At 41.9% G+C, this 26,315-nt stretch overlaps 1 protein-coding gene across 1 annotated transcript in view; it reads right to left on the bottom strand.

Annotated features, from left to right (window-relative positions):
* PLA2G4A (phospholipase A2 group IVA) overlaps positions 1-26,315 on the bottom strand; it is an 869,302-nt gene that overhangs the window by 635,250 nt on the left and 207,737 nt on the right. Inside the window, exon 3 of the mRNA XM_086956164.1 lies at positions 15,329-15,410. Within this exon, the coding sequence (XP_086812290.1) occupies positions 15,329-15,410 (82 nt within the window). The remainder of the gene's footprint in view (positions 1-15,328; positions 15,411-26,315) is intronic.

Genomic DNA, 26,315 nt, shown 5'->3' with positions numbered 1-26,315 from the left:
CTTCCCTGATTAGACAAGAAGGGATTCAGTTTCTGACAACCGCATAAACATGACAACTTTGCTCCCCCAGAATAAAGAGTGTATCTCTAGAGTCGTGTGAAAACAATAGACAGCTATTTCACTTAGTCAGTCATGCATGCTTAGTGCCACCAGAATGCAGAGAAATAGAGAGACGGGCGTTTTCAATAAAAAGGTGTCATTTTATTGAGCAGTCTTCTTTCTCATGCAAGAGAAATGAATTGCCACAATTGCAATACTTATTATGAAGTAAAGTGCGTACAGTAAAAGTAGTATTATGAAATAATACTGTAAAAGCATTGATATGGTTTCTTAGCCATATGATACTTAAAATGGATAAAATATATATGTACATAAAAACATTGACTAACAAACTCAACTGGTGCTTCTAAATACGCCTACCCCGGTGTACCTGACTTAAGCCCAATACGTGGGAAGGAGTAAGGAAGTTTGCAGTTTTTAAGTTAAGTTAAGTTATTTGCCAAGTATCGGAATCAAGAATTCTCTTTAAGGTTTTAATCAGCTCCGTACCTTGGTTATAGAATGAAGGAGGTCTTGTATCTCGTTTCTCAGGACTCGATCTCCTAGCAACCTGCAAGGGTGACTTGGGAACACCGGAGCTGGATTTCTCGGCGTGAGAAAAGGCAGTTTTTTCAGCTCGTCAAAAGAGAAGGGCGGCTTCCTTTGGCTCTGGCAACAGCTGGGCTCTCGGACAAATAGAATGTCGCTCTGCTCCCAACCACCGTGTGTTTGCTTAAGGCAACGTTGGTATATTTATACCTAAAAGGTGCCGGGTTTGACGTAAGGTCGGACATAAGTCGTCACTAAGAACTAACAGTTCTTTCTGGACTCCAGGAGTTCTTGTGCAAATCAAAACAAAAGCAGGGGGTTTTTCCGACCTGCTGGAGGCTTGGTTTGTTTAAAGAACGCGTTGTGCTTTCTTGGAGTCTATGGGAGTAGCCTTGCCGTGTTTTGGACTGCATGGGCTATTACTAAATATGGATATGATTCTTATGCCTTTATAAGGATATTATTAGTTATAACTACATAAGGGCATGAATCGGGAATATCGAATTAGGGTCCTAGATAGAAATACAACACCCACTCCACGAATTAATGTCCATCATTACTAAATAATAAGCAATATAAACATATAACGATGCATGTGTGTTTTCCAACCCACCCCAAAATACATAAATAGCATTTGAAATGGTGTATGGCTTATACACGAAAATGAGTATTGGTACTGTACGCTTTTTCAAGCAGGGTTATCATTCAGTTAAATGCATATATATCAGCAGAATGAATTGCGAAAATTACACATGAAATGGCTCTGTATACAGAAGAGAAGGTCGAGACCATTTCATCACATATTTATACGATAATGTACATGTGCTGGAGGCTGAGGTAAAATATTGTCTCTAATGTCTCTAAAAATAGAAGCTCTGTTCTCTAAGAATAGTTCTACTAGCAAAGTACCATGTGCTGGAAAAAATTGTGAATATTTTGATTTGAAAGAAAAATAATTTCGCTTTCAGGGGAAAAATAGTTCCAAATGTTTTCAGTTGCTTTGTTTAACAGAACTGAAGGCCAAATTCAGAGTTCAGGGAACGCTGTGTGCTTGTGGTTTAAAAGTTATTCTTGTTGTTCAGGGGAGAACATCATATCAGACAGGCTTGCAAAAAATTGGTCTACAACATCAGGTGAAAGTTCGACCAAGTTTGAAAATACTGAAACTGCAGTTCTGTGCGTGATTGCTATCATCGATGTTTGGATCAGCAATGCTCACAGAAGGTTGTACCTGTTTGGTGCTGCTTTCCTCTCGTACTTCACCGCCACCTACTCGTAATGGTGAAGTCTCAACGAATGCCGTCATCAGAATAGGTAGTTTTGCAGGTAATAAGCACAGGAAGCAGATGTAGCTTTGTAGTTTATTAGTAGGTTGGACCCTAAGATGTCACTAGTAGAGGAGCTCAGCTGCAACTGACTCTTACATTCCTATGTACACACAGTGGTCACTAACATTCTACTGGAATTAAAGGAACAGTAAAAATGTAGGAGAATGTAACAGGTAGCCGCTGGGGACAACGAGTTGCATGAGTCGTTACAGGACAAAGCAAGGTATAGATATCCATTGGTACTGCTGATGGTAGTGTAAGACAGACGTCCAACACGCATTCTTCTCCGCATAGCAGACATTGAAGCACAGGTAAGATGCAATCTTGCCAGATTGGTCTGAATGAAAGAAACTTGTACTTAGATCTCTTAGCCGGGCCAACCCGAGGACCTTCGTGATATGGTCTCGGTATCGTATTGCTAGGATCGTTTCTTCCATCGTTGCTGGAGTCTTGTCTGTGGATTGGCTCGCCATATCGGAGCAGGAGGAACAAAAATAAACTTCCTGCCACGAGTCCAAAAATTAAAGGTAGGCCGCCAAAGACAGAATGGACAAAATTCGGGAAGATGCCCAGAACTGTTTCAAAGGTTGCTAACAGTCCCGAAAAAACGGTCTTAAATACATGTGCGATGCCACTGGTATCAGACATGTTTAAAATTTGACTTAACATTTCTACGAAATGCATGGGGCAATTTGTTGATAAAAGGGTATGTATCTCTGATGTCGTCCTTGCAACTTGCAGATCATACGTTTCTTTGGACGACGTCAGTGGCACAGTAGTCTGTAAAAGAATAGACTTCATTCTGCTCAAAGTATCAATTAGAATAGAAGAGATATTCGCATAAGGCCATATTGCCACCTCCATGTCTGGATTGCTGTTTGGATACAATACTTGCATACAGCAAACGACCCTGGAAGTAACAGTTACGAGATAGCATTCTCCTGGCACCATTCCACAACAGCTGTGGTCAGTTATTATAACGTAGCTACCGTTGGAGAGTTGTCTGAAGAATGGTTCTATCTGTGTTGCAGGAGTGCCTCGCAGGTGACATGAAAGGTTATTTGAAGACCCTTTGCAAAGTCCATGCAAGTTAATACCTTGACACAGAAGTGTACCGCTTAGTGATTTTTTACATTTATTGCCACTAAGGAATACCTCCTTTTTCCCTTCACTATAACATTTATGTGTTTAAGGTAAATCCCAGGTTGATTTGATGTATCCTTTACCCAACCTTTCATACTGGCCCGCTGGTATATATTCTTCATCACCACCCCCTTTTCTGAATCGTTTTTGGCCACTATAGCTGTGGCAGGGTATACTCAGACATGAGTCCCTTTCTCACTGCACCATCAGGATTCAAGCAAGCCGGGCCGAAGACGGCTGAAATGCCAGAAACTGGTCCCCGGTAGCTTGTCTGCTTTCTGGTGAAGAATTGGCTTGGTAGTTTAGTCTGCCCTGTTCCCATGATGCACTGGGCCAGGGACAGACTGATTTGCATATAGCCAGGTTCTGAGCTGGGATGGTGCAGTGAGATAAATAACGGTAATGGATCAAGCCCTGATCTTTGGACTGGGTAAGAGTGGTCTGCTTAATTCAGACACTCTGTTCATCACCACCCCCTTTTCTGAATCGGTATATATTCTTGGCAATATTTAAACTGGAAAGATGTTATCGGTATTGTAATTGTTCCAGGTATTATCCATTCAATGACAGGTCTCTCTGACATTGTCAATGGTAATCTCTCAAGTTTTTCAATCGTATAATCTGCTCCTTTTTGTGCCAAACTGATTTGTTTATCAGTAAAAATAAAGATAGAAAATAATGACGCTATGTTGATTAGAGGCCATGGCACGTAGCCTGAACGTAGGTTTTGCAACGTCCAGCCAAGCTGTACTATAGAACGCAATTGGGACTGACATGTTGTAACATTAGCAAGTCTTGCTCTATTATATCAAAGGCAGATGACACAATGCTGTCCAGTGAATATATTCTGGAGGACAGAGTCGTTAACCCATTGTCCACTACAGAAAGTGATTTTTCCAAATTTATACGATCAATTTCTCGTATTTTTTCCGCTGTTTCAATTTGCATTACTTTCCAAGCTTCGTTGTATGCAGCGTATATACCGGCCGCTATGAAACGTTTTTGACGCTGTTTGCGAGGTCCCATTATGAAATCTCGCAAGTCAGCACCTTCTTTAAGTAAAGACAAGTGTTGCTTAATTTCAGCCAGTGTGGATTTCTGTAGCCACTCAAGGCACAATTTCCATACACTGTATGTTGTAACTATCCCTGGATGTTGTCTCTGGGAGTATCTTGGGTCTGGCCTGGTCAGTTTGAACCCCTGTTTTTTGGTCAGTTTGAACCCCTGTTTTTTGTTCAGGAATCTATCTCGACAGTTATTTGTGTCTGTGGGCCAGATCAACCATTTTTTCCAATCAGGATTTGTTCTGTTTTGGTGAAAAATATGGGATACGTCTATTTCCACACTAGTAGTGCTATTACTATCCGGTATGGGATTCGGAATAAACGGTTTATTTACGTCTTTTATCTTAGCTAACCCAAGACAAGTCGTCTGTTGAATGGTATCATTCAGGAATATTATTTGTTCTGGGATCATGCAGGCTCTAAAAAATGATTCTAGACCTTGTACCTGCCAGTCTTTTGTACCCCAGATGGTTTTTATTTCAATGTTATTCTTCCAGACCATTTGGACATTTTGTCATAAAATTTTTCAGAATGAATCAATTTAGTATTTGTCAACATTGTTTTCATTCCTGTTTTGTTTAACATTTTAAAATAAAACTTTTCTGGATCACTATTGTTAAACCCTGAGAAGTATGGAAATTTCTCATAGAATGTCTTCGAGCTGCCTTTTGGCGGAGTTGGACAATGTTCCCATTGATTATAATTAAAAACATTTCTAGGTTGTGCAAATTTATGCAAATAGTGATGACCATAGTGATTGTAACAGTATAATTCTTCATAATTTGATGAACCCTGTAAATAATCATGTTCTGTAAATTTAGCTATAATGATCACACAATGTCCTGAAAGGTAAAAGTCAGTAGACAGTTATGAATAGCATGCACATAGCATTGCTGCAGTGGACAAGAAGGAGATTACTCATTTTTTAATCAAAATATAGTTATTCATTTTTATGTCATAGCATTCATTTCATGGTTGGAAGTACACAGTTAAGAACAGCACTGCATGGAATGTATTGACAACCACATGAAACTTGGTGCAGCAAACGTGAATAAATAGTGCAAGTGGCGACGCAAGTGAAAGGAGAGAAAACAGCGTGGTCGGCGCGCTGTGTGTAAGGTGCAAATTATCTACAGTGAGTGGCTAAAGACGGCGCATGTGACATAGTGATATCACAGAGGGCACAATTAATTTAATAGATTTGGAGCCACTAAGAAGAAGTGCGCCTATTAGTTAGGCTGTTGGGTCGACGGCGTTTAGATCCGGACCATTTCGGATCATCATCAGGACTGGTTGTCTGAATTGAATAGTGCTTAAGCAATCCTTGTGAATTGGAGTACTTGTATACAACATGGAGGTGCGAATTGAAAAAACAGGGGATCACCAAGGATCAGGTCGCTGGAAGAGGCCAGATGAGGCTCGCTATCGGTTTTCAATGCATGGATCGTGCCTGTAACTCAGCTGAGTTGGAAGGGGTTGTATTAAGGCACCTCAGCCAGCCGCGTTAGTCAGCCATGCTTGGTTGGCGCTGCATTAATCAATGCATCCGTCTTGCTATCGGAGGGAATTAAATTTAGCTGACATTACTAAATCTGACATCATAATATTAATATTTTCAAAGTCCCAATCATCAGAAAAAGAACTTGGTATCACAAAGTCACTTAAGGAAACCTTAAACTGGTGTGGATACTTCAAGAGCTAAATCGGGCCATAAATATCATAGTACGTTTTGTCCCATGCATCACCCCCAGGTATAGGGTTGGCTGTGAGGTCATGACCACCCTAAAACACGCCACCCGCAAACACCACCAGCTCATCCGCATCACCAAGAAGAAATCACTGAAGGAACGACTTGACAACAACGCCCACGACAGCAAGGAACTCTTCACCATTGTCAAGGAGTTCTCCAACCCCAGCACCGGCAACAACAACATCACTCCCTCACAAGATCTCTGCGACTCTCTCGCCTCGTTCTTCCACCGCAAGATTGCCGACATCCACAACAGTTTCGGCGCACCATCCACGCACCCAACCGTCGAACCAACGCCCCCTACCGCCACCCTCCGCACCTGGACCACGGTGACCACCGAAGACACAGCTCGCACGATGAACACCATCCACTCCGGATCTCCCACCGACCCCTGCCCCCACCACGTCTTCAACAAGGCCCACTCCACCATCGCACCCCAACTCCGGGACGTCATCAACACCTCCATCAACACCGCCACCTTCCCGGAGAGCTGGAAGCATGCCGAGCTCAGCGCCCTACTGAAGAAGCCAACAGCGGACCCCACCGACCTCAAAAACGTCCGCCCCATCTCGCTCCTCCCTTTTCCTGCTAAAGTCATCAAGAAGATAGTCAACAGACAGCTTGCCGCCTTCCTCGAGACGAACGGATCCCTCGACCCCCCGCAGTCCGGTTTCAGAGCCAACCACAGCACTGAGACTGCCCTCATCGCAGCCAACGACGACATCCGAGCCCTGCTCGACAACGGGGAAACAGCGGCACTCATCCTCCTGGACCTCCTGCAGCGTTCAACACTGTCTTCCACCACACCCTAGTTCAACGCCTCAGCAACATCGGCATCCAAGAGAAGGCACTGGAGTGGATCATCTCGTTCCTCGCGAGTAGAACACAGAGAGTCCACCTCCCCCAGTTTCGATCCGAGGCCACCAAAGTCATCTGCGACGTTCCGCAAGGATCATCACTCAGCCCCACCCTCTTCAACGTCTAAATGACACCTCTTGCTGCCATCGCACACCAACACAACCTAAACATCATCTCCTATGCCGACGACACCCAGCTGATCCTCTCCCTCACCAGATACCCGGACACTGCCAGAACCAGCCTGCACGAAGGGATGAAAGACGTCGCCGAGTGGATGAAGAACAGCCGCCAGAAACTGAACTCAGACAAGACGGAAGTCCTCATCCTGGGACCATCGCCCTCCGCCTGGGACGACTCCTGGTGGCCCATAGCCCTGGGCACCGCTCCCAAGCCAACAGACCACGCACGCAACCTAGGCTTCATCCTGGACTCCTCCCTCTTGATGACCAGACAAGTCAACGCCGTCTCCTCATCATGTTTCCACACCCTACGCATGCTTCGCAAGATCTTCCGATGGATCCCGACCGAAACCAGGAAGACAGTCACCCAGGCCCTCGTCACCAGCCGACTGGACTACGGAAACACCCTCTACGCCGGAACCACAGCCAAGCTACAGAAAAAACTCCAACGCATCCAGAACGCCTCTGCCCGACTCATCCTGGACATCCCCCGACACAGCCACATCTCCGGCCACCTGAGGAACCTGCACTGGCTCCCTGTCAACAAGAGGATCACGTTCAGGCTCCTCACCCACGCACACAAGTCTCTCCATGACCTGGGCCCCAAGTACCTCAACAACCGCCTGACCTTCTACACGCCCACCCGCCAGCTACGGTCCACTAGCCTCGCCTTCGCCGCCGTACCACGCATCCGAAGAGCCACCGCCGGAGGCAGATCCTTCTCCTACCTGGCGGCCAAGACATGGAACTCCCTCCCCATCCACCTTCGGCTGACCCAGGACCATCTCGCCTTCAGGAGATAACTCAAGACCTGGCTGTTCGAGCAGTAGCGGACCCCGTCCCCCCAAGCGCCTTGAGACCCTTCCGGGTGAGTAGTGCGCTATACAAGTGTTATGATTGATTGATTGATTGATGTTCACTGATGATAGTTCTCTTTTCTCGATGTGAGAGGGTCTGTGAGACTTTAAGACCAAGTTGATGGTCTGACTTGCTGTGTCCATTGTACTATATTTTCCATCAATGAATCTAGCCAAAACATAAAACCATGATGAGCCAAAGCAGGAGGAAAAGTACACCTAACACAGTCCAAAATTCAATCCATGGTGAAATCAGATATGTTTCTTTTAGTTGGTGAAAAAGCTCGGTCATTTTTTCTTTGAAAGTTTTTGTTGCTGGCTTGTCTCCATGTTCACTTGGATCATCGGAAAAGTCATCAAAGATGATAAAATAGCCAGATGCAGTTCTGTCAATTGGTGGGATTGCTTCCGGATTTCCATTGATCTTTGCATTTTCTTTTGTTACATTTGTACATACTGATGCTACATCGTTGTAGATTGGTGTATCTTCACGAACTGTTGCAATTTGAGTTTCAAGAGGCAAAGTTCCATTGCTTTGTTGCATAGTCCCTTTTTATTTACTGCAGGTCTATTGAATGTGATTAGTCTTTCAGTTTGAACCTCTTGGAATTGTAGCAAAGTTTGGTCTTCTGCTATTTCTTGGTAGTCCACTGGGCCTGCTATTTATTATCGGCCACTTGTTTGTGGTTTCACCAGATCGATGGAAACAATTCTGTTTTCTTTTTTACCAGCAAGGGGCGGTAGTACTACTGATCTTGTTCCGCTGACACCTAAGACAGGTACTGCTTTTCTGTAAGAAGGCCCAAATTCCTTCTTCACCGCGATCTTTTCTCTGACCAGATCCCCAATCTTTGGAATCCAGACAGGTCTTGCTGGGACAGGTGGTTCTTCAGTGGTTGTTGGCTTACTCTTTATGTTACTTAGACTCTTTCTTGTTTCATTCAAGTCCTGTAAAACAGTTAAACGATCTTTGATATCAAAAGTTTTTTCTTCTACCACTGAAGTTTGACGATCCACATCCTGGATAATCATTCTAGTACCAAACAAAAGTTTGTACGGACTGATACCTCCTAGAGAATTTCTTGGCATTTTATTAAGACTATGTTGGACGCTTATTAGATGTTTGACTCACCCATCACCCGAACCTAATACCCTTGCCGTTATAGATTGCTTTATGTCACAGTTTTTTTCTTTCCACTAACGCATTTCCCTCAGGATGGAAGGGAGAAGAGTACCGCAATGGAATGCCCATGCTGGTCATGGCCTCTTTGTAAGCTCGAGAGCTAAACGCACGACCCTGATCAGAGTGTAGCATGCCAATTGCGTATGTGCCGATAAAGACTCACAAATCTTTTATAACAGTTCTGGCATCAGCCGAGCGCTGGGGTCTACATTTTTAAGTGAATTCAGTCTTAATTATGGGGACGCATTTCTCCGGCTGGATTTCTGCGTATAGATCGCCTGATGCTTTCTAATAAAGGTGTCCTGGCAATAGTCTGGTCCGGTTCACAACTGCGATCTCTGTTGCAGTCTGGACAATCTATTGCAAATTTGTAAATTTGCAAGCTCATCCCCGGCCACCAGTATTCTGATTGTAATTCTATTAGAGATTTCAAGATCTGTTGGTGCCTCGGACCCTGTCCCATGTGTGAGTCTTCAATCAAGAAAACCCTCCGGTTCGTGTTTGGAATTACTCTATCCCCAACTCCAGGGATCTGAGCAAAAGGAACGGAGTTTGCATTGATTATGTATGTATTACTGAGTGGATAGTTGAGAGGTAATGCTGCATATTCGCCTTTTAATGACGCTTTTACCGCCAGCATGGTTTCTCCATCTATTTGTTTTTCTGAACGCTTTTTAGTGGCTACAGAAGCCGGTTGAACCGCTTCCGCTTTGGCTGTGTTAGCCAATGAATTCCCTGCAACGTGAACGCCATCATGTTGATGACTCAGTGTATGTATCCCGTGAGTCTTCTGTAGTTCTTTCTGTAAAAGAGCTACTTGTTCCCAGGCCTTTTATGCTTTATTGTGGCACCTGTGTCATCTTTGTAACCGTTTTTGCTCCATGTCTGCATATCATTGTTGTATGACTTGACGCAGTAATGGGAATCGCACACTATTCGCGATCGGCATTTTCAAGCGCCATCTTCAAAGATCTTATTTCAGCTCGTTCAGCTGAACAGATTGAGTGATTCAGTTTTGGTAATCATAGGTCTGAATTTACCAGAGCGCTAGCGACCTTTGACAATCGTGCACGCTGCATTGTAGGATTTTTTATCTACACCGTAGTGTTGTGCGAATCGGTCCATATAGATTACGCAGGTATATTGTTCGAGAGGCAGAATTTCGATTGGCAGAGGATATTCTTGTTCATATTCTAGATCATCTAGTTTTTTCAATTTCGGGTCAAAATAGTATTTCACGTCTTCTGTAGCAAGAGAATTTTGCCATTGTATCCATCTTGGATCTAATGCCACTGTATTCAGATTACGTGGACTTGTTAATGCCTCAAGGGCTGATTCTGCTGTATAAACAGTTATTCTCTTGCCTTGGGCTAGGGCTCTTTCTTTTGCTACAGCAGTTTGAACCGCTGTCAGAATTTTTTCTGTAGAGCTGAATTTCATTTCAGCTTGAGTGTGCAAGTGTGATTTGTAAGCTATAGGTACCGTTTCTCCCTCATTAGAGGTCAGGTATCTGAATCCGCGTCTTCCTGGGATGACTCAGATTACAAGGTTGCGTACGTTGTCGCGAGTTTGCAATTTGGTTTTAGTTAACATGTCTATTTGTAGTGATCTCAACATTTCTGTGTGTATTTGAGTCCAATGTATTGGTTTGAAATCAGGTTTTATTAATTCATAGAGAGGTTTAACCCTCTCTGCATAATTTAGAATGTATGTTCTACCGAAATTCAGGAAGCCTAGTATTGATTGTAAATTTTTCAGCGTCTTCGGTGCTTGAAGTACTGCACACTTCTCTAGGAAGTTGTCTGCCAGGCTTTTGCCTTCACTTGATAATTCATATCCTAAAAATAGGACTGTTAGACGGGCAATTCTTGACTTTTTAAAGTTGAATTTGTAACCCTCTGATGCGAACCCCAGAATTATGGTGTTCACTCTTTTTAAGTGAGTCTCCAGGTCATCATCTGTAAGATAGATGTCATCGACATATGATAATGCCTCATCGTCATTTATTTGTAGTAACTCTGTTACCCTTGCTGAGAATAACCCTGGGCTATTCTTGAATCCCTGTGGGAGTCGGCAAAATTGTTTTTGCGACCCCATTATTGAGAAAGCGGTCAAATACCTGTTTTCAGTTGCAATGTATTGACAGAAGAATCGATTAGAGATATCTAATGTCGTTTTATATTTTTTGCGCACGATGTTGTTCATTCGTGCTGCACTGTGTGAGTTTTGTACTGCAAAAGTTCTGCAGGAGGAGTTTAAATGTCTGTAGTCCAAAACTAGACGATATGAATCGTCTGGCTTGGAGACAGGAAACAAAGGATTGTTCATTTGTGAGGTGCATGTTTCAATCACCCCTTGATATTCAAGTGGATCTAAGATCTCCCTGACTTGCTTTTTAGCTTCTTGTTTAACTGGGTACTGCCTTTGTGCAGTCGGTTGATTTTTTAACTGGATTTTGTGGGGAGGAGAGTCCTCATTGCATCCTACATGATTTTTGTATAATACAGGGGCTTGGGCCACTGCCCATTTTCTTGCAAATGTGTATTTTTTATGAATCGGAATATGATTTGAGAAGACAGGCATAATCATTTCTTCGCCATGAGGGCACTCCCTGACAAACTCTGGTGGCCAGTCTTTTTCAGCTAACGGGATGTCATAGCATTTAGAAAGTTTCTCCCAAAAGAGACCTTTTATTTTCCTAGTTTTATCTCCCTCTATACGTAATGTTATTTCATATAGTTTATGGGGCACACTAACTTGTGTGTCTGCAGTTTCCACCTGAATGTATTCATTTGTGTCCACTGTCTCCAGAAGATTCATCAGGATCTTGCGAGCTATGGTCACTTCTGCTGCGCTGTCTAGCATTGTCTGGGCCCACTCTCCGTTTTTCAGTTGTGTCCTCAGAATCCTCCGCATGTTTAATTTTAATACTTGCTACCTTCTTTCTGGGAAATTGTGATTTTTTACTTTGATGAGCAGGTTCTTTGTCTTTGGACTTGACGTGCTCTTCCTTGTGTTCTGACCGTCCTCTTCTTTCCGATTTCTGTGAGGAAGTCTGAAAAGATCGAGAGGGACGTGTATCAATATCTTGATATCTATCAGGTTTTCTCAATTTATCCCGGTCTCTAAGGCTCTATCTTTTCTCAGAGGGTTCCCTTTGGGGAGACTTGCCTCCTCGGCCAGGAGATCTTTCTCTCCGTTGAGCAGACCTTCCTCTGGACTGGAAACGTTTTCCTTGGGAGTGGATTGTTTATTACCCTCCCAACCCTTCTTTGGAGCATTTAGATTATTTTTAATAAATGTTTTTTCAGGATTTTCAGTTAGTTGGGGTTTTACTGGTTTCCCACCTAAACTATCTCTTCCTAGTTCTTCATAGGATTTTTCTAGGATTCTGGCGAGTTCAAATGGTTGGTCTGTTATATCTGTCTCCTTTAATTTCTGCTGGATTGCCACACATGCTGCTTCTCCTCTTATGTTGGCCCATAATATAGCAGAGACCTGCTTAAAGTCTTTTAGTAATTTCATACCCAGAGTTAAAGCAGGTCCTGGACCGTATTCGTTTTGATTTTGTCTTAATACATCTGGTATGACCGGCATAGACGGAACACATGTGTTTTTGTGTAGATGGAAGCAAAGACCGTGCCCCAAGTGTCACAGTCCTCCACATGTGGCGCGACCCCCATTGGGAGGCAGACAGTCAGAATTCTGTGTTTTTCATGAGGTGCAGTATTAGGAAATACTGCCTCTATTTGGGTTATTTTTTGAGCTAACCAGAATGGGATTTGTTCCCGTTTTATGGGTGTTTTACCAAGACATGATTGTATGTTCTGTGGTGTAATTTTGTTTGTAGTCCCCTGATGAGGGGTCAGTTGGGGGGTGTTAATTGTTGGTTGGACTGTTGCAGTCCGCATGACATATTGGACCAATTGTCTATGTATTTTAATTAAGAGTTTTAGTTGAGCTAAAAGTTCCACGTTCAACATTTTTTCAATGTCTGGGTGTGGTGTGTAGCTGGCTAGAGCCGGCCACGTGGCTCCTGGTCTACCTAGTGGACCGTGCCTGGTGATGTGATTTTGATGTTTTGGGGAGCCATTAAACCAGAGCAGGTGCTCTTGGTATGTTAGTGGGATTTCAACATCCTAGAATGGATTGTATTTATCCGGAGCTTCCTCTATTTTGTAATAGTGGAAATCTTTTGTCACAGCGTGTGCTGCTGGAAAATGTATCCATGAATAGAACACTTGTGTCTGCCGATACTCATGTGCCTCTATCACGAATATGACCGTACCACCTCTTGGTGATCGTCCATTTTCAATAAGTTTAAGAGTTATAGTTCTTCTTATATGGAGTATAACATTCGGATCATTTACTTGGATGTTTGTGTCATCCGCTATGAGTTGAGCTGTTATTCTAGCTTGCTCTCTTTCGTCTTCACTTTCTCCCATTTTACTGACAGGAAGTTTTGTTGCAGATCAAGTTTCAAGGAAACCAAGATTAGGTACACAATATTTTGGAACACTGTATCCTTCAACGTTGACTAAACCAAGAACTAATACATAGGATTCTCATCCTACTAAGTACCGGCGGATATTAACCTTTCACCCACTCCAGACGTCTATTGGATTTTTACAGGAGTAAGGGGTCTGTGTGAAAAGCACGACTGAGTTACTCTAGTGTCTTGCGTTCGTTTTATCGCCTTGCCCCACGTTGGGCGCCATGTAGTGTAGTTCCTATTTTCCCAATAGGCTCTGCGCATAGGAATAACAAACAGCAGTGTAGACGTAGGACTGAGGTCATCTAGGTCTCTACTGACTATGTTAGACTTAATTAGTTTTGCCAGCTAGCTCAGAGGTCACTAGAAACGTTCTCGAATGAACAGGGAGGAGTGAACTTCCCTAATTAGACAAGAAGGGAATCAGTTTCTGACAACCGCATAAACATGACAACTTTGCTCCCCCAGAATAAAGAGTGTATCTCTAGAGTTGTGTGAAAACAATAGACAGCTATTTCACTCAGTCAGTCGTGCATGCTTAGTTCCACAAGAATTAGAGTAATAGAGAGACGGGTGTTTTCAATTAAAAGGTGTCATTTTATTGAGCAGTCTTCTTTCTCATGCAAGAGAAATGAATTGCCACAATTGCAATACTTATTATAAAGTAAAGTGCGTACAGTAAAAGTAGTATTATGAAATAATACTTTAAAAGCATTGATATGGTTTCTTAGCCATATGATACTTAAAATGGATAAAATATATACATACATAAAAACATTGACTAACGAACTCAACTAGTGCTTCTTAATACGCCTACCCCGGTGTACCGGACCTAAGCCTAATATGTGGGAAGGAGTAAGGAAGTATGTAGTTTTTAAGTTAAGTTAAGTTAAGTTATTTGCCAAGTATCGGAATCAAGAATTCTCTCGAAGGTTTTAATCAGCTCCGTACCTTGATTATAGAATGAAGGAGGTCCTGTATCTCGTTTCTCAGGACTCGATCTCCCAGCAACCCACGAGGGTGACTTGGGAACACCGGAGCTGGATTTCTCGGCGTGAGAAAAGGCAGCTTATTCAGCGCGTCAAAAGGGAGGGGCGGCTTCCTTTGGCTCTGGCAACAGCTGGGCTCTCGGACAAGTAGAACGTCTCTCTGCTCCCAACCACCGTGTGTTTGCTTAAGGCAACGTTGGTATACTTATACCTGAAAGGTGCTGGGTTTGACGTAAGGTTGGACATAAGACGTCACTAGGAACTAACAGTTCTTTCTGGACTCCAGGAGTTCTTGTGCAAATCAAAACAAAAGCAGGGGGTTTTCCCGGGCTGCTGGAGGCTTGGTTTGTTTAAAGAACGCGTTGTGCTTTCTAGGAGTATATGGGAGTAGCCTTGCCGTGTTTTGGACTGCATGGGCTATTATTAAATATGGATATGATTCTTATGCCTTTATAAGGATATTATTAGTTATAAACACATAAGGGCATAAATCGGGAATATCGAAATAGGGTCCTAGATAGAAATACAACAGTATAAAAGTTCCCAGATCCAATCTGATCTCTGGGTGAGGAATCTGCGGTTAAAAGTACTCATCAGAAACTGTATACTGCCATGTACTTTGTGGTCAGCACATTTGACACTTAATCTGGGAAAATTTAGTTTTATATCGGAAGGCAATTTTCAGACTCCTCATGACTCCATGGAGAGAACAAAATACAACTCACATACAACTGTGAAGCGTGCCACAAGTCAGGAGCACATCATATAAATACTCAGATTGGGATCCATTTTCCACATCAGCATAGTAGAGTTATTAATGCAGTGGAGGGAGTCAACATCGGAAAAACATCAGGTCACAAATATACTGCATAAATAGAGGTATACAGGTCTACTTACGCAAATCTCCGAATCTGCCCTTGGTGACATTGGTGGCCCGTTGCACAGTCACAGTAAATTTGTGTGAAAACTGACATTGCACCTAGAATGGAGGGGAAGCAAGAGTTAAGAATAGCCAAATGAGAAACAGTACCTTTAGGCAAAAGCACATTTTTGGTTTTTATTTGAAAAAATTATATTTAAAGCGTTCTCTAGACTAATATTTACATCTAACCATTAACAAACTAACTAATCAGTACTTTTGTTGCTGCATGCTAAGACTGGCTTGTAAAGGTGGAATCTAACAGTTTTCTGTACAAGAGCAGTCACCGTGCAATGACATAATTCACTGGCCTATCAATTCCATAGCTACAAATCTCTTTTGCATCCAGTCATCAACAAGTGAGAACGTCTGGACCGGAAACAACTTCTCCAACTTGTTATGATAAAGTCCAGGCAGGAAGCAGGGCTGCATTTGTAGCTCAGCTCTGCAGGGGTGTCCTGCTATCTCCTCCTTTTTAGGCCTGGCGGTGAACTCCGCTGCGTTGAGTTTTCTGCACTCTGTGTTCTGTGGAGCTCACGCAGTGCAGAAAACTCTGCATAGTGCAGCAGAGTTTTTTCCCCGCTCGCAAAAGTTAAGTTGCCGAGCGGGTAGAATTTGTACACAATCGGCAGGAAGATCAGCATGAATAGCAGTTCGCACTGCACGCGGAACTTCGCATAGTATTTTTGTCACTTCTCAGAGTTCCACACAGCAAAACTCCACGTACTACACCCAGGCAAGCTCCTTATCCTCCAACAAACCAATGGTATATCCCCATATTTATTTATTATTTTTGCTTTCTCACGGTCAATAGACATGAAGGCATTAGTAAAAAAAAACTGCTTCAAGGTACAAACTCTATACAGACCAGCTTTGTCACCTCTGGAGCTTGCTCTGAAAAATCTAGCCAATGAGCTATACATTTAGAATACATGTAGAGACGCCCGCTGTCTTTGCTCTTGTGAAATGAGCAAATACTACACAACGGAGGTGGCCCACTTTCCACCTCCTTGGCTCTGTAAAGGTTGCACTTACGTACTTCTCACCACTCAGGCAGTGCAATTTCTCCACAGTTCAACTAAAGTATATCGAAGACTACATGGAAACATCTAGACTGATATGAAAAAAAGAAAGAAATTGGGAAAACATTGCGTTTAGGAGGATATCTTTGTCACTGAATAAACAAATGTATTTAGTGCAAAGTAAGGGCGAATACTGCCTGGTTAAATACGAATGCTGACAACCTTGTTAGAAGCTTCAAATCACAAGAGATTGAAGACTCAAGAGGAGGCTTTGCCGGTGAGATAAAAACCAGTTAAGATACAGCACCCTAAACAAAGATGAATAAATATTAGCGGTCATGGTGTACAGATAAGACAGAATTGCCTATGGAGGAACCCTGGGAGCTAATATGTTCTTTTAAGCTATAGGTATATGCAGCTAGAGGATGCTGAGCTCTTCTAGGGGACCTGCATGGCATGACATAGGGTTCCAAGTACAACCAACAGTAGTAGAAAACTCCACGTCGGTTTTATGTGATGGGTCTGAATTTTGCAGTAATGCAACCTATGTACCAAGAGGTCGCATTGCAAAATCTCCAGTAAGGTTGGAGGAGGGGGCAAAATTGCAGAACAGCCTGCCTAAAGAATATTAATTAAGCAGAGCACTGTTTAGAGCCCCCCTTGCACTGGCTACAAATTCAGAGTAAGTGGCCTATAAGGAACAAACCAACTGCCAAGCGCGTCCATTCCCAAACGGGAAACTTTATATTTTTTAAAACCGCTATGTTTCTTAAAGGAACTGGGGCTGCTTTAACAAAAAAATTTTTGCTTTGAGAACACATTAGGTGAAGCAGGTAATGGAGCGACGTAAAAAGCAACATTTTGTATACCCCTCATGAAGTTACTCTCTCATAACAGTAACATGAACTAATTGTATGATTTGGAAAAAACTAACCAACATAGAATAGAAAGCACACACAAAATACACGTGGGATACTAAATTGATTGTGTTGCAACCATAATCGACTAACAGTGATAATGTGACGTCTGAAAAGAACGCAAAAGCTATACGTTAACCAAAAGTGGCATAAATGTGCTTACTGTTTGTCTATTTGTGGCAAAAACATGAAGACAGGTGAGCAAACTACGCATAAATGTGGATTTATTTGCTAGGTAATAACTAACAGGGATAGCTTAGTAAGGTGGGAGGAAAACAGAAGGGCTATAATTCAATAATTCATGTTCAATTGTGTTTGTTTCTATAATAGTTCCCGTTGTGGCCTGTGAGGCCTAGTCCAGGATTGACTATTTTCATGACTCCGAGATTAATGTGAAGCACGCATGCGCTTGCTGAGTGGAGCTGCAGACCCGTATAAGCTGACTGTGCTGAACGGAACAGGTCAAGGACGATGTGCTCTGAAACCCTGACTGACTGCCAATAAAATGGACATCCGTATTGTAAACCCTGGGAAAATAGCTTAAAATTACCATTTAAAGGACACGTTGGAACTGGTAACCTTCAAGACAAAGGTCAAATTAATTTAGCTGACTCTGCGGAAGTCAAGTAATAAGATGATGAGGTTATGCTCATTTACCCCTTGAACCAGCCAATCAGAATCGGAGACCCCAATTGTTACCGAATTTAGATAGTTTAGCTAGAGAAAAAGGGTATAAAAGAATAGATCCGGAGTTTAGAAAAAAGCTCTCTTTTCGATTTCTATCTGCGTATCCTGACATGCTGCCGGAATGCTGAATTTCCTTGGAGCGTAAGAATTTAAAATTTACAACTTTGAGCTTTGTTTGAATGAGTACGGAGTCCTTAGATGAGGGTAAATAGCTTGAGGGAGTAGAGAGACAGAATTTGGGAACTATTTTGGCTTTTCTAATACTTATGTCTTGTAAATGTCAATTACTGCATTCATTTTCTTTGAGCTTAAAATTAAAATGAAATCTAAAAGTGTGAGTTAAAATTATTTATCTTTCCTTATAACTAGTTGCTATAAACGAATTTAAAGTGAATGAAACGTATTATGCTAGGAGAATCTTCTTTAAATAAAAATTAGATAAATGTAGAATTTAGCTGGTCTTGTTCATCCTTAGCCTAATTTTTTACTAGCAGATCTGTCGTCAATAATGGTGGTGTGTTAAATAAATGTCCTTGTTGAATGGTAAATGAAATGAAACTACAGATGAATATAATATAAATAGTTAGTTTGCCTTAAACACTCTGCTATAATACAGCAGCTCTCCTTTGATTCATACCGATCCATGTAGTAGGGAGAAAGTGTTGCATGAATGATCCACAGTGTTATGGGCCACACTGATGAATAAGTGTATAGTTTGATACCTCAGGGAAAGGTAATGGAGTTCTAGAAATTATTTCCGGAGTAGCGCTGCATCAGTTAATTACTTGGTAGCAGAGCATAGGTTGCTAGAGAATTAGCTAGAGTAATGTATAGAGCGAAGTATACAGGATTTAATGTACAGAATTATGACTAACATCTGTTGAGTTAGTATTACGTTATATGTAGTCCGAAAAGGCTTCCGGAAAGTGTGGGAAGCTGGTTACTCTGTCTGCAGGCAGAGGAAGTGTGGCAAGTGAAGTTGCACATTGCATAGTCTGTTTCAAAAAGTAGTGGTATCGTCGTACATCATAAGTTAATGGACTTTACGGGTGAAAGGATAAATACATAGCAAGGATAGTCTATAAAATCTTAGCCTTCAAGTACAGGGATCATTGTGTATCCTGATTTAAAACTTACTGCTGCAAGAGCAATAGAGCTTAACCCGAGCTTGTGAGAAGGGTAAAGGTAGAGGTAAGCGCTGCTTTATCGGCGAGAGTAAAATTCTGTGGTAGAGAAGAGGTAAGCACTGTGTACTGGAAATACAGAATACTTGTGCGATTGAGAAAACTATCACTTTTGGTTTAGTGAAACAGACGAATGGAGTTGTTTTGTTTAAGTTACTAACCGATTCAGTTGTATAAAAGTGTAAATACGGCTTCTCGATATTCCTTGTAAAGGAGGGGTCAGTCGGCGCTGCAGAAGCCGGAGCACTGCTGACGTCAAAAGTGTCACGCAGGGATTGGTCCACGTGACCAAGACATAGTAAAGGCTGATTGGTGCATCACGAAAAGCAGTGAGATTATTGGTTAAGCACTAAAATAAAGTATAATGTTCTAATTGGTACGATAGTGTGAACCGCGCTGTGATAGGTTGGTGTTAGGAAGCAGTATACGGAAGAAAGAGCGATCTTTTGGTAGACAGGAAATTATCAAAAAATGAAGTTTTATTATGGACAAGAGAAAGAGAAACCTGCATGGTTTAAGAAATTGAAAAATGTATTCAAAAAGGACAAGGCGATAGTAACGAGAGAAGGAAAATTACTTCCTCCGCCAAAAACGCCTGCTTCCTATATGATGTTGAAATATGGCTATCATACATGCATTTGGCTAGAGAATTGGGCTAGATATACCAAGAATGATGGTCATTAGCATTTCCCAAAGTAGGATCATTTAATTAGGCAGTTCTAGGAAATTTGAGAGAAAAGATGATGAAACTTGAACCAAGACCTAGACCAACTCAGTTTGAAGCACTAGCGGAGTGGATTAGAACGAGAAAGATTTGAGAATCATTGAGGACCAAAAAGTAGACTACTTGGATTGTGGGGAGAAACACATGAGAGTAGAATGCGAATATCGAGAAATGCTGACATGTGCGATGGAATGTATCTGGTTAGGTTGGTAGATGAAATGGAAAGGCGAAAATGCACAGAGAAAAAGAATAATGTGGAGATAGGAAGAAAGGATTATGGTGAGAATGAATCAGAGGATACGGTGCTGGAGGAGATATTAAATAGAAGATCACCACCATATCAATCGGGTTCTATATGGACCACTCCAAATGCTCCACCGACAGAGGATAGATTCACTGAAACCCTGAAACGATTTTCAAATTTTAAAGACCTTCTAGAAAGAGTAGAAATGAGATATGATTCAAACACCCCAGTGATAGAAACCAGACTTACTGGTACTCCTAAACAAAATGATGAGATTAGGAAGAGTGTAGCCAGAGTAGAGAGACAAACCGAAGATAAGCGAGTACTTCTGAATATATACGTTCAACAAATGAATTGACAGAAAATATAGAGGAACTTACTAAAAATATAGAAGCTGTAACGGTCCCAGTAACAATAGGTCCTGTAATTCCAGTATTCGAAAATCAGAAAATAAAAGAACGAACTTTAACGATTCCATTAAATCAGAGTTTGCAAAAGGTAAGATAAAAGATTTATCCAGATTTGTCTGAAATTAGACGAACCAGTAACGTGACACCACCTGAATTGACTTTTAATCAAAGTCTACCATATAAGTTTCCAACCGGAGCAGAATCTGATTCTGCAACACCCGAAATAAATGTAGAGAAAATAGATTTAGCAAAGACTCCAGTAGGACCATCGGAACAAGAATTAAGTGATTGGCTTAAAACTCTGAAAGTAAAAGAGCGTGAACCAAAAGTATTAGATGTGGTTAGACTAAAAATGGACATGGAAGAATTAATTATTGGAACAATTGGGACAGATAGATTAAAAACTTACCAAGACGATGAATTGATGTTCATGTATAAAAGCATTACCTGGAAAGCGAAATCTACACATGATCAATTGGAAGGATTAGCAAATAAATTGGATGTAGATTTTACGAAGAATAAAATATTACAGAAACCTTATAGAGTAGATTTTACCGAAAAAGACATTGAAAACATGAATACTGCAGGAAGACTAACTCAAATAAAAGAGCTGATTGTTTTACTAAGAAGGTGGGGAGATGTGAACAAATGAAAAGCAAAATGGGCAAAGAAAAAAGAAGAAGCCAGTGATAAATCCACATTAGCATTCCCTGTGAGAGACAAAGAAACAGTAGTAAATAAATTTCCCATGAGAGAAATACCGGGAGGAAGGTATGTACATGTCCCTTGGAGTAGGCAGGACATATTATCATTCACTAATGATTTCCCCAGATTGAGAGAAAAACCAGTGGAATGGTACCGACAGGTAGATTTGTAAAAGTTTCAAAAGTATTATGGGAGGATCTAGATGGATTGTTTGACATAGTGGTACCAGCAGATCTGTGGTCTGAACGCAAACTAACAGTGGATTGGACGAAAACGGAATATACACGAGATAGAGTGATAGGTGCTCCTGGACCCGAGGTAATGCGGAAGTATGAACAGGTAATAGTGTTCTTGAAAAATAAAATTCCACCAAAAGAGACAGACATTGCAGGAATCGAAAGAATCTGTACATGCATTTTATGAGACTGTTATTGGTGTTCAAGCAGTACAGTGGTTACGAAGAGCTAAATGAAAAGATATGAGTCATTTTGTATATCGTTTTGTGTTTGGATTGAGACCAGAGATATAATCGAACATAATTTAATATGATGGCAAACATGCTCTGTGGATGAAGTATTAAGACACGCAAAATATTGCAGTGATGAAATAGGAGGCTAAACAGAGAAAACTCAAAGAAAAGGCAATGTGGGCTCAAGTAAAGGTGGCCGAACATCAAGCAGCACAATTGGAGAATAAAAATACAGACAGGAGTCAAGGGAATTTGAAGGGAAATTTTAATAAAGCAAAATTAGTAGGGAATATAGATGAGCTTAAGAAAAAATATCCTGGTCATAATTGCAGCAGGATAGGGCATTGGAGAAGAGAGTGCAAGTACCCACCAAGACTTAGTCCGAAAATACATAATTGAATCCGCAGGTGCAGAATGTGATAAATCAACAGCAACCGCAACAGCAGCAGGTAGTACTCAGCAAAGTCAGGTGCCACAACCGCTACTTCCACACAGTGTAAATCTGCAGAGATTCAGTGCGGAGACAGGATTCAGCGGAGGCGAACAGGTAAACCGATCACCCAGAGTGAATGTGAGTCAGCAATATTGGTTACAAGAGGATGGCGGGAGTGAGTTGGATGACAGTTTCGGACGGTGCCTGAGAGAGGAAGAAGAGTGTGAGCTTTGAGCCACTCTCGAGGTAGATCAGTCTGGTCCGTTTATGAATGGAAAAGTGAATGATGTAAAAGTAACTTTCCTAGTGGACACTGGTGCTACCCGTTCTACTGTTAGATCAGTGGAAATTCAAAATCTTCCTCTCTCGGGTGAGACAATCCAGGTTGTAGGTGTAGCTAATAGACAGATTCAGACCTCCTTAACAAAACCAGTTGAAGTAGAAATTGGAAATTTCAAAGACATGCACCAATTTGTGGTGTGCGATAGCAGTCCTGTAAATCTGTTAGGCAGAGACATTCTACGCAAGATAAACTGTGCCATATATTGTTCATCAGATGGAATAGAGCTTTGAACTCCAGATGAAAATAGTTTGTACAAAATGACTATGGCCATGATAGAGTCAGAAAAGAATGAATTGTTTCCTATGTTTGATCGAGAAAAAAAACCTGTGGAATTGAAAAAAGCAGTAAAAGAGCAAGTGTGGGATTTTACGGGAGAAGATATTGCATTATTGAAAGACGTAGACCCTGTAAAAGTGACTGTAAAAGGAGTGAGTTACGCAAACATTCCCCAGTATAAAATGACAGCAGAAATAATTGAAGGAATAACGCCAGTGATAAATAAGATGATTGAACAGAGAAATAGAAAACAGTCCTTGTAATTCACAGATAATGGGATGGAAAAAGCCAAACGGAACATTTAGGATTGTACAACACCTTAAAAAGGTTAATAAGATTGTTGTCCCATGTTATCCAATAGTACCAAATCCAGCAGTAATTCTATATCAGATTCCACATGATGCAGATTGGTACACTGTAATTGACCGGTGCAAACCGTTCTTTACTGTTCCATTGCACCCAGAAAGCCAGCCAATATTTGCGTTCCAGTTTGGAGAGCGTATTTTGGCATGGTGCTGAATTCCTCAGGGGTATACTGAGAGTCCATCTATTTTTAAGCAGTTGCTAAAGAAGTCATTAGAAAGTTTGAACATGCCTGGATAATCACTATTGGTTCAGTATATTGATGACCTATTGGTGGCATCAAAGACAAAAGATGAATGTATATCAGATACTATTGCATTATTAAATCACTTGGCCGAAGAGGGACATAAAGTGTCTCCATCGAAATTACAATTTTGTCTGAAAGAAGTGCAATACTTAGGTCATAAAATTGCTAAAGGAACTAGACAAGTTACCGCAGAAAGAATCAAAATGATACAAGGAATGCAGCCCCTGAAAACACAAAGACCGGTTAGAAAGTTCCTAGGAATGGTGGGTTACTGCAGACAGTGAATTCGTGGATTTTCACTGATAGCAAAACTCTTTCAGAGATTAACTAAAGCAGACATCAGAGATCCGATTGTACTAAATAAGACTGAAATGGAAGCTTTTGAACAGCTAAAAACAAGTCTATGTGAAGCTCCAGCTTTAGGAATGCCCGACTATGAGAAAGAATTTGAGCTGTATTGCAGTGAGCAAAAAGGATGTGCATTGTCAATATTGATTCAGAGACATGGAAAATTAAGGAAACTAATTGCATATTTCTCAGATGCTTTAGCTCCAGTTACAAAAGCCTTGCCAGGTTGCTTAAAAGCAGTAGCAGCTACAAGTGGGAGTTTGGAACAAAGTGAAGGAATAGTGATGGGATTTCCTGTGAGAGTATACGTACCTCATTCTGTAGAGATTCTCCTCACTAGAACAAAAACACAGTACCTTACGAATAACAGAATGACAAAACATGAGAAGACGATTCTAGGAGTAGACAATGTGACAATTTCACGTTGTGTAAACATAAACCCGTCCATATTTTTGCCTAATGCTATGGAAGTTGAAGTAAGAAATGAGGTTGATCACAAATGTTTGGACGTTCTTGAGTATTGTACCAAACCCAGACCAGACATCAGAGATGAGCCATTAGGTGAGTCAGACTATGTAATGTTTGTGGATGGTTCTTGTCTGAGAACAGAGGAGGGTGTTTTAAGTGCTGCATACGCCATATATACAGTGGCAGATGTCCTGGAAGCATCTGTCTAAAAGGAATTTGTTCTGCTCAAATAGCAGAATTGATTGCCTTGATTCGAGCATGTAAATTGGGAAAAGAAGAACAATTGTTACTTACCTGTAAACCGTGGTTCTCCAGTGTTGGTGTCTTTCATAGATTCACATGCTTGCATATTCCCCGTCGTCGAAGTGGGAGCCCCTCGGTAAATAAAATAGCAATAAAACCAATAATATATGTATATAAAAACATAATTACATACATTCCAGAACCATAAATACTTATAAGTACCAAGGTTAGCATTAACACATAGGAATACATTAGAAGAAAAAGAACACTTTTATAGCATATCCATGTCATTATGTTTGCCCAAACTACAGCCAATCAGGCGCAAGCACCCCTCTAGAACCTTCTCCTCCGAGGCTCAGGCCCTCAGATTATCGTAGCACAAGAGTGACAAAACAGTCTAGAAGGAGAAGCGAGCCTCTGAGGGGAGGTGGGTGGGTCTCATGTGAATCTATGAAAGACACCAATACTGGAGAACCACTGTTTACAGGTAAGTAACAATTGTTCTTCTCTTGTATTGGGGTGTCTTTCATAGATTCACATGCTTGAATAGAATAGTAAGCAGCAATAGCTGGCTGCACGACAAAATAGAAGTGCATTAGCATGAAAATGCAATGAAGTGACATAAAGCTGCCAGGCAGATAATAGCAGAAACCATAGAGGCGGAGGGAAGGAAAGAGGATCACCTTATTTAAAAAGATTGCGAAGCACCGCTTGGCCCACTGCTGTATCAGCTTTGTTGATCGCCTCAAGGCAGTAGTGCTTTGTGAAAGTGTGTCTGCTCGACCACGTGGCTGCTCGACATATTTGGTGAATCGGCACACCAGCAAACAGCGCAGTAAAGGAGGACAGCGCCCTGGTGGAATGAGCTCTCACTGTAGATTGAAGAGGCTTGCCGGCCTTCTGATGACCAAATGAAATTGCTGAGGAAATCCAACGTGCAATCGTTGGCTTGGTAACAGAACGCCCCTTGTGCATGCGTCCGTAAGCAACGAACAGTTGATCAGACCTACGAAAAGGCACTGTCCAGTCGATTTAGAATTTAAAAGCGGTACAAAAAGGGGTGGTGATGGATAGAGCATCTGAATCAATCAAACACTCACACCCAGTCAAAAGATCTGGGTTTAATCCATCACCGTTCTTTAGCCCACTCTGCCACCCCAGTTCAGACATGGCTATATGCAAATCAGTCTGACCCTGTGCCTCATGGGAACAGTCCAGCCCGAACTGCCAAGCCATGTCCTTCCCTGGACCAGAAACAAGCTTCCGAGGACCGGTTTCTGGCATTCCAGCCGTCTTCAGCCCGGCTTGCTTGAATCCAGTGGCAAAGTGAGCAAGGGACTCACGTCTGAGCATACCCTGCCACACTTATGGCAGCCAAAAGCGGTACAAAAGGGGGTGGGGATGTAGAATTTAAGGCATCTTTTAATGTCCAATGAATGCAGACGTTGCTCTGCCGGAGATTGGGGATTAGCGAAGAAGGTCTTTAAGAACACTGGTTCATTGAGGTGAAAATCAGTTGGCACCTTAGGCATGAATGCCGGGTTGGTGCGAAGTACAACACAGTCCGATTAGAATTGAAGGAAAGGAGGCTGAATGGTAAAGGCGTGGATATCACTCACGCGACGTGAGGAGGTCAATGCAAGAAGAAGGGCCATCTTCCAGGTAAAAGATTTTAAATCCGCTTTGTGGATGGGCTCAAAAGGCGCCTTCATTAATTGCGCTAAAATAACATTGAGATGCCAGGTAGGAGGAGGACGCTGAATGGGCGGGAACATCCTGAACAGCCCCTTGAAAAACTGTTAAATGACTCTGGAAGACAAGAGAGAGGAAGACCCATCCTGCCGAAAACAAGATATTGCCGCTAGGAAGACCTTCAAAGTGG

The sequence above is a fragment of the Lissotriton vulgaris genome, chromosome 1_1 (assembly GCF_964263255.1).
Source record: "Lissotriton vulgaris chromosome 1_1, aLisVul1.2, whole genome shotgun sequence".
In the NCBI taxonomy this organism is placed as follows: Eukaryota; Metazoa; Chordata; class Amphibia; order Caudata; family Salamandridae; genus Lissotriton; species Lissotriton vulgaris.
Note: the sequence above shows the minus strand (reverse complement) of the source record. Positions and strands in the feature narration are given on the sequence as shown.